General features: G+C 34.6%; 2 protein-coding genes across 2 annotated transcripts; one reads left to right on the forward strand and one right to left on the reverse strand.

Moving 5' to 3' along the window:
• The first annotated feature begins 2,971 nt into the window (after positions 1 to 2,971).
• Positions 2,972 to 4,160, forward strand: LOC108464615 (protein EXORDIUM-like 2). The gene has a single exon (XM_017764983.2). The coding sequence runs from the start codon at positions 3,019 to 3,021 to the stop codon at positions 3,910 to 3,912; it is 894 nt and encodes a 297-aa protein (XP_017620472.1). The 5' UTR covers positions 2,972 to 3,018; the 3' UTR covers positions 3,913 to 4,160.
• An 839-nt stretch (positions 4,161 to 4,999) lies between these two features.
• Positions 5,000 to 9,507, reverse strand: LOC108464222 (phospho-2-dehydro-3-deoxyheptonate aldolase 2, chloroplastic-like). The gene is made up of 5 exons (XM_017764386.2): positions 8,983 to 9,507; positions 7,110 to 7,387; positions 6,100 to 6,376; positions 5,683 to 5,928; positions 5,000 to 5,509 (listed from the first exon to the last, which is right to left on the reverse strand). The coding sequence occupies exons 1-5, from the start codon at positions 9,463 to 9,465 to the stop codon at positions 5,237 to 5,239; spliced, it is 1,557 nt and encodes a 518-aa protein (XP_017619875.1). The 5' UTR covers positions 9,466 to 9,507; the 3' UTR covers positions 5,000 to 5,236.
• Between the last annotated feature and the right edge of the window lie 245 nt (positions 9,508 to 9,752).

The raw sequence follows: 9,752 nt of genomic DNA on the forward strand, positions 1-9,752 counted from the left end.
AATTACAAAGATAAAACAGTTGCATTACAAATGGAGTTCCCATCAAGCCAAACTTGCTCAATGATTTCTATTGGGATATCCTTGAACCTGATAGAACCATATGAGAACTTTTGCATCGCACCAACCAATATGTGAGGGACCTTTTGTAAAACTACCTATCACTTCCTACTACAAAGTTCCTTTATTCTAACCAATATCAGTTTTATTCAAATTCTAAATTACTATTAAAGATTTAGTATTTGGTACGTTAGAAATATATTTTCTTTACTCTACAAATAATCTTAAAAAATTATGATGTATTTTTTTAATTGAAACGTCAAATTACTATTAAAGATTAGGTTAATATTTGGTACACTGACAATATATATATTATTCCACGAGTAATTTTAAAAAATTGTCTTGTGTCTTTCTTTTTTAATATTTTACTACACTTTATAAAGTACATGTCCACTTTTTAACCCTAGGGGTGAGCATTCGATTGAGTCAAGTCGAATCCACTAAAAAATTTCTAGTTAACATATCATATTTTAGTAACTGAACTCAATTTGAAATATTTTTTTAATCGAATTGATCAAGTCAAGTTAAGGAATCCTATTATTTATACTCAATGTTGTATTTACATGGGCCGATTTAATTAACTAGTAGACGAAGTACAAGATTATTTAATTACATAAACAATATAATGACTTTGCTTTTAACTTAATGGGTAAACATTTATTAAAATGAAGTCGTTTACCTTTTAACTTAATGGTTTTGACTTTTAACTTTAGAAAAAAGTAAACATTTATCAGAATGACGAAGTTTATCTTTTTTTATTCGGATAACTTGAATTGTGTAATTTATATTTAAGTTAAACCGAAAATTTTAATTTTTTAGTTGATTCAAATAACTTGATTAGCTCAAATTATTTAATTCAAAAATTAAAAATTTAATTTAATTTTAAAATTAAATCGAATTTTACTCATATTTATTTAATTCTAAAAGCGTAAAACTTACTCTACTGTATCAAATATTTTCCATAAAAATAAAATATGCTATTTTGTCCTTGTCATTTTAGCTTTTATGTGAATATTTAAAAAAAAGAAGAAAACATAAGTAGTAAAATTTATATTTATGAAAATATTAGGGAAAAGAAAAGAACAAAATCCAAAAAGGATGAGACATGAGAGTACAAAAGTACAAAAACTGCAATGCTTATCCCTTCGGCTTATAAATACGAAAATAAGAAATAAAAAGAAAAGCTTGCGTACGGACGGGACCAGGATGGCCCCACACTTTTACCCTCTTTAGTACTGAACACGTGTCATCGTATTTGTCGTATTGCGTACCGACTCTCTCTCCCGCACGTGAATAATCTCTTTCATTACTTTTTTAACTTTTCAGCTTTTATTATTATTATTATAAAAGATGTATTAGTAAATATAGGTTTTGACTTTTAATAAAACAAAATACATACATAACTACTTATATTTATATTACTGTCTTCCTATTTTCATCTTAAATAAATAAATAAAAGCTACATCCCAAAATGAAATTTGTAAGTTAAAAAATTCAGAAAAATAATATTTATAGAACTATTAAAGCGTAATTAAAATTAAAGAATAATATTTATACATAAATAAAAAAATACTAACTATTCATCTTATGTAAAAAAAAACTTTCAATATGTGATGAACAATTTATTGTATATAATATCTGAAATATATTTAATAAATTCATTTTTTATATAAAATAGATTTATATGTAATAGAAAATTTAAAATTTAAAATAATAATTAATAACTGAAATTTTAAAGAAATAAAAGATTTCGCAAACTTTTTTAACAGTATTTAAAATAATTTTGATGTTTATGTTAAACAAATTTAATAGGAAATATATTTTGATTTTTATTATATTTTAAAAATTTGTAAATTTTACATACACTTTAATTGAAATGTTTGTTTTAAAATTTTTATTTTAGTTTTGGAAACAATTTTGTGATTTTACTTTTAATTTTGATTGCAAAGAGTGTAGATTTGTTAATATTTGCTATTATAAAAATTTTAAAATATTAATTTATTATTTGTTGTAAATATTTTGAATATAAAATTAAAACACATATAAAATACTAATTTAAAGCACTCGTGATACGAATAAAATCTTTTTATTTTAAATAAATCGAATATTAGTTATAAAGCCATTTTCCTCAAAATATGAAAACCCCACTGTTATGGATGTCTGCACCTAATTATGTCATGGTTAATAATCCAAAGTGTGGGCCACACATCTGACACACCATTTGATTATCATTGTTGTACTGTAGTTAGGGTGCAGCAGGCTTCAGCTTTATGATTGTTAATAATACAGTAACTGAGTTAACAATAAAAAACCAATTTTATGGTGTTTTTGCCTACAAACAAATCAATCAGAAGCTGATATCTGATGGCTTTTAAAAAATATCATGGCGTGCCATCATTTATTTATTTTAAAAAAATCAATGGTGGTGATGGTCTTTGGAGTTGGACCACCCTATATAATTTGTTCTTTGCTACAAGGAAGCATCCATGATGTTTCATTGTGAAAACAAAGCAGCCCACCCCAAGTATCTGATTTCTTTTCTTTTCTTTTTAATTAAATAAAATTGAGGGCCATGCACGAGGCATTTCCTCTAAGATAAGAAGGTGAGGGATATGGACAATTTGTATTTAATATTAGTGAGGGTCTAAAATTGTAATTAAACCATTTACTCCAAGCTAGCGACGTCCCCGAATGTCACCACCCGAACCGAAGCACACGCAAAACTGCATGAGGTTTTTTTCTCTAAACACAAGTCCCACTGTATTTTTTCCCCTCTTTAGACCCGCCACGTCACCCTTTCAACTCGTTACAGCCTGGCGAACCTCCTCTTCACATTTCATTCCCAATCATCTCTCTCCACGTGCCCTTTCTTCTTCAAACAGCTGTTTCCCCCTCACCAAATCACCCCCTATAAAACGCACCTTCACTCATTTCCTTTTCATTCAAATTTTCTCTGTAACAATGGCGGCTTCTGCTTCTCTTTACTATTTTCTCACTCTCCTACTCCTTTGTGCCATCCCTTTTACCTTCTCCGAGCTCGTTAAAGAGCAGCCTCTGGTGTTGAAGTACCACAATGGGCCACTCTTGAAGGGGAAGATCACCGTTAATCTCATCTGGTACGGGAAGTTCTCCCCAACCCAGCGCTCCATAATCGTCGATTTCATCAACTCTTTGAGCTCTGCCGTCAAACCCAAGATTCCGTCGGCGTCGTTTTGGTGGAAAACGACGGAGAAATACAAGTCCGGTTCCTCCACTTTGGTCGTGGGCAAACAAATCCTCCTCGAAAATTACCCGCTCGGTAAAACCCTTAAGAACCCACACTTGCCAGCGTTGGCCAGGAAATTCAACGGCGTAGGTACGGTTAGCGTTATCCTCACGGCCAAAGACGTCGCCGTCGATGGGTTCTGCATGAGGTGCGGGACTCACGGGTCGAACCGGGTTGGTCGGGTTCGAGGTACTTTTATCTGGGTTGGAAACTCGGAGACTCAATGTCCTGGTCAATGCGCCTGGCCATTTCACCAGCCTATTTATGGTCCCCAAACTCCACCGTTGGTGGCTCCCAATGGAGACGTTGGGATTGACGGAATGATCATCACCTTGGCCACCCTTTTGGCTAACACTGTTACCAACCCGTTTAACAACGGGTATTTCCAGGGGCCCGCCGACGCGCCGTTGGAGGCGGTTTCAGCTTGCACGGGGATTTTCGGGACGGGTTCGTACCCGGGTTATCCGGGTAAACTGTTGGTGGAGAAGAGCACCGGAGCGAGCTACAATGCCAACGGCGTTAACGGCCGGAAATACTTGTTGCCGGCGATGTGGGATCCGCAGACGTCGAGGTGCAAAACGCTAGTTTGACGGGGACAGGTGGCGGAGATCAGTGGTGAAATGGGGAAATCGTGGCAGTGATATGGTGATGTAATGTAGATATTTGGGTGTGGTTATTTATGGTTTATCACGTGATGGGTAAAATTCTAGTTTGGTACTGGGAGAGAAAAGGAATTGTAGGTTGGTGTAAAAAGAAAAGAAAAGATGTGAATGTAAGATAATAATGATAATGAATATAGAGATATTAAAAGAAATTAAAAGCTATACTATTTTCATCATTTCTACTTGCCTCCAACACAACCATTGCCTCTGGTGGGACTCAAATATTTGAAATTTTACCTTTACTCCTCCCTTTTTAGATTTTCTTAAATTTTATCTTTATATTTAATAACAATGCTTATAACAAAAAATTGAACTTTAATTTGAATATTAAAAAATAACAAAATAATTCATGATTAAAGTTCACAGACTTTTTATTAAGTTGATTTAGTTATTTTTATTTTTATATTCTTTCTAAATTTAAAATGTCAATCTTAACCAAATTGTTAAAATTCGTGAAGTTGCGTAATTTTTAAAATTTTGTCTACTAAATATATTATTATATGTGTAATAACATAATAATTTACTATTTTTAAATATTACTCATAAAATGATAAAATAATTGAGGGCTAAGAATGATTAAATTAAATAACATAAATTAAATCTACATATTTATATGTAATATAAGATTAATAGTAAAATTTAACTGTTATTATTTAAATTAAAATTGAAATATCAAAATTAAAGAAATATATAAAGACTAAAATTGATGAAAAGGACTAATATCAGGGTTTACCCAATTTTGCAATAAGATATAGTAAATGGAAAGGATAAGGATAGAGTGAAAAGATGGTGGGACCTGGGAGACCATCCTTAATGATTAATTCTCTAATACATTCTTTTTTTTTTTAAGTGAATTTAGATTAGAGATAGAAAATATACTTTTAAGAAAAAAAAAAAAGAGTTCATTAATTTCACATATCAGACTGGTCTAGTTGGGTTCAATTTTTTTTTTCAACTGTTTATAAATAAAAAATAAAAAATGACAGAATCCTAGTCATACACAACCCAACATAAATTTCTCACATAATATGTTCATCTTTTATGTTACATTTATTAGAAGTTTCATTATAGTCCAAAAATTTCTTAAAACAGACGATATATATATCCCATACTCATATCATTACCTGTCTCTCCAACAAAACTGACCTTCAAACTAGTTTTTAGGAACCCTATATACCCTAACCATTCTATCACTACTTGTGATCCGCACGCCCTACATTTGCTCGACTAAGAAAACTAATAAGGAAACCCCCTAAATAGATGATCGGGTGGAGGCTAAAGGGTTCCGTGATGCAAGCCTTCGTCTCCTTAAGCGCTCAGCGATAATGAAGGCGAGCTCTAGAGATTGAGAAGCATTGAGCCTTGGATCACAATGGGTGTGATAGCGTGAACCCAGGTCGTTATAGGTTATAGTTCTTGAGCCTCCAAGACATTCTGTCACATTCTGCCCCGTCATCTCTAAATGAATTCCTCCGGGATGGCTACCTTCATCATCATGTACATCGAAGAATGCTCTCACTTCGGCCTACCAAAGCAAGAATTTGTAAATTATAGTTGCATATACTAGATGGACAGTCAAAATATCAGTTAGCATTTTACCCTAAAAAGCGGAGATTACATTGATGCCTTCTATGGTAAACTCCGAAAAGTTAATCAAAAATAAGTTGTGAAAAAAAGAAAATATTTAAGCAACCATACCCTAATGGCATCAAAGGAACGAGTTTTCAGTCCACAAGGAGCTTTAATGGTGTTCCCATGCATGGGGTCACTAACCCAAGTTACAACCTGCCCAGCTCCACGGACCGCTCTGATCAAATGGGGAAGTTTCACTCGCATATTCTCAGCTCCCATCCTTACAATGACTGTTATTCTGCCTGGCTTGTTCCGAGGATTTAGAATTTCAATGAGCCTAACTAGTTCACTAGGATCCATCTTATCGCTAACCTGCATCACAATGCCATTGTTAATTACTTAAATTCTTTCGTATGTAAATTCAGGGTTAATTATTAATCACTGACATTAACTGCTTTAAAAAGGAAAAAAAAAATCCCTCGTGATCAGTGGCTTAAGAAGTTTAGTGCACTTTAACTGAAGCACAAGTAAAAAAAAGAGTACCTTTATGCCAAGAGGATTAGCAACTCCCCTTAAAAATTCAACATGAGCACCATCAAGTTGGCGGGTGCGATCTCCAACCCAAAGCATGTGCGCTGAGCAGTCGTAGTAAAGCCCGGTAGTTGAATCCTCCCTAGTGAGTGCCTGCTCGTAAGGCAAGAGCAAGCACTCGTGAGATGTCCAAAAATCTGTAGTTGTCATGACAGGGTGACCAACTGAGAGTCCAGCAGCAGCCATGAACCCCATTGCCTCATCAACTCGGTGAGCAAGTTCACGGTACCTTCACAGACAAACCAAAAAGAACATCTTCAAAAAAAAAAAAAAAATCACAATAAAACTAGTTCAATCCTACAGCACCAACTTCAAGCAAACAGTTCCTAGATATTGGTGCAAAGCATTTTGCATCCCAGATGATGTGCCATATCCCTCAAAAAACCCCAGAAAAAGATAACGAATGGAAACATCACTGTGTTGTATCGGACCTAATGCACAAAGTGAACTTCAAAGGAGCTGCTTTATAGGAATGGGTTTGTGTCATTAATGTGAACATTAGTCGATTACAACGATATCTAGCTTACGTTTGGTAGTCCCCTAGAACTTGAACCTCTGATATTGGCTTGAGCATAAAGTGAAATTAACTATTCCATACAACATTAGTGATGCAAGAGAAAGCAAATAGCAAAGTAACCCGTTTTTTATGCAATTTCAAGTCTTTTTGAACAGATAAGAATCTGACTTTCTTACTCAGCTCAAAGAGTTAGCGAAGTAACATTATATTGATGTAGTCGGTCATAAAAGCATGCTATTCTAATAGTTATTTCCAGATCACAGATCATCTTCTTGAGCATGAAATGAACCATTGTTACAGACAACAAGGGATCATTCACTATCAGATGTCAAATCTCTAGAAACTGTCAAATAGATGGGTTGGGAAAGGCCAAAAAAGTTCACGATAAAGACCAAAACTCTTCAATGCATAAAGCAAACAGTTTATCTGAGGTAAATGAATACACCTGTCCCCCTGCTCGCTGTGCTCGGTGAAGTCTAGATTCCATTGTGTGACTCTCTGCATGGCTGCATACCCTCCAGTAGCAAATGCCCGCAAAAGGTTCAAAGTTGCCACAGATTGGCAATAGGCCCTGATCATCCTATGGGGATCTGGAACTCTTTCTTTCTCATCGAAAGAATCACCATTTATATTGTCACCTCTATAACTTGGGAGCTTTACCCCATCCTTCTCCTCAAACGGATCTGATCTCGGCTTTGCAAACTGACCTGCCATTCTTCCTACCTAAACAATCATAACCACATACTTTAATACATTATCCCACAGCCATCATGCAAAATAGTTAGCTTTATTGGATAACAAGGCCTATAATCTTAAAAGAACTTAGTCATGAACCAAAGTTTGTGAATCGACAATAACATTTTAGTTGGTTAATAATCTCAAAATCAACAGATTAAGAAATTTATTCAATTATAAAAAGTTCAAATAATAAAATTTATTCAACTGCTTAAGAAAAGGTTCTAGTAATATCAACAAACTAAGAACTTTAACCCCAAATCCCATAATTTTAATTCTACCACCCACAAATTCTCTTAAGTAACTAAGTACCTTATTATGTATTAACCATCAACAAGACATAAGTAACCAAGTACATATCTCGATACGAGCAGAAAATCACTGAAAAACTTATTCAATTCCACCACCCGCAAATTACCTTAAGTAACTAAGTACCTTATTAAGTATTAACCATCGAAGCAACATAAGCAACCAAGTATATATATGTTGATGTGAGCAACGAACCAGAAATTTTATTCGATTCTACCACCCAAAAATTATCTTAAGTAACAAAATGCATTATTAACCATAAAAACAACATAACAACAAAATATATATCTCGATATAAGTCATTCAATTCCACCACCCACATTCTCTCAAGTAACTAAGTATCTTATTAAGTATTAACCATCAATAAGACATAAGTAACCAAGTACATATGTTGATACGAACAGCCGATTACCCACAAATTATTCACTTCTACCACCCAAAAATTTTCTGAAGTAACTAATTACCTTATGAAGTATTAACCATCAAAAGGACATAAGTAAACCAAATATATATCTTTGATATTAGCAGCCAACCACCCACAAATTCAAGTAACTATGTACCTTATGAAGTATTAACCATAAACAAGACATAAGTAACAAAACATATACATATATATATTGGTATGAGCAGCCAATTCCACCCACAAATTTTCTGAAGTAACTAAGTACCTTATAAAGTATTAACCATCAACAAGCAAAAAGTAACCAAGTATATATATCTTGATATGAGCAGCAAATTACCTACAAATTTATTCAATTCTACCACCCATAAAGTCTCTTAAGTAACAAAGTACCTTATTAAGTATTAACCATCAAAAAGACAAAAGTAACCAAGTATATATCTTGATATAAGCAGCCAATCACAAATTCCCTTAAGCAACTAAGTACCTTAATAAGCAGTAGCCATCAACAAGACATAAGTGACAAGGCACTTATCTTGATATGAGCAGCCAATTACCCCCAGAAATAGATTCAATTTTACCACCCAAAAATTCTATCAGTTAACTACGTACCTTCTTAAGTATTAACCATCAAAGGAAATAAGTGACCAGGTATATATATATATGTATGTATGTATCTTGATATAAGCAGCCAAATTACCCACCCAAACCATGCAATTCTTGGACCCATCATAAAAAAACTCAACACAAACAGGGAAACCAATAAAAAATTCAAACTACCAATTATATAAAAGAACAATCCTTAATAAAAGGCTTCCAATTATAGTACTTGAATTTCAATTCTAACATCAAATGAAGAAGCAAGGAGGGGAACCTTGATAATAGGCATTTGGCCACCAAACATGAGGACTACACCCATCTGTAGGAGGACCCTGAAAGTGTCACGAATGTTATTAGCATCGAACTCCTTGAAGCTCTCGGCACAATCACCACCTTGCAGCAAGAAAGCGTTGCCGAGAGCAGCATGTCCCAGCTTCTCTTCCAGGCTCCTAGCCTCCCCGGCGAAGACGACCGGAGGGAACGTAGAGAGCGTCTCGAGGACGGATACGAGGTCGTTTTGGTCTGGGTATTCGGGAAGCTGGAGGGCCTTCTTGGACTTCCAGCTTTCGAGCGTCCATTGTGTGGGGATCGAAGGGGAGCTGGTGGAGGCCGCCGCCGCCGCCGCCGCTGATTTGGTTGACTTAGTCGGGTCGGCCGAATGGACGGCGGTGATGGGTTTAAGACTTGGAGGGAGGAGATGGCGGCGGGGGAGAAGAGGGGATTTGGAGGAGAGAAATGAAGGGGATGTCAGAGCCATTTTTGACTGTTTATTCTTTAGAGAATATGAATAATATTTATGAAATACAAAAAGTAAGAAAGGGTGTAAATTCTAGAAATAGTCCCTGTACTATTTAAATATTTAAATTTAGTCCTTCTGTTTTTAATTTCATCATTTTAAAAATAAGGGATTAAATTTGAAATGGGTGAAAAGTATAAGAAGTGAAAGTAGGATTAGAGTGAGAAAGGGATAAGGCTGACACCTCTCTGCTTTTTGCAGCTAACAACAGACGTCTGTGGTATTTAGTACGCGGGTCGGCCCGTCAT

Source organism: Gossypium arboreum, chromosome 13 (genome assembly GCF_025698485.1).
Source record: "Gossypium arboreum isolate Shixiya-1 chromosome 13, ASM2569848v2, whole genome shotgun sequence".
Lineage (NCBI taxonomy): Eukaryota > Viridiplantae > Streptophyta > Magnoliopsida > Malvales > Malvaceae > Gossypium > Gossypium arboreum.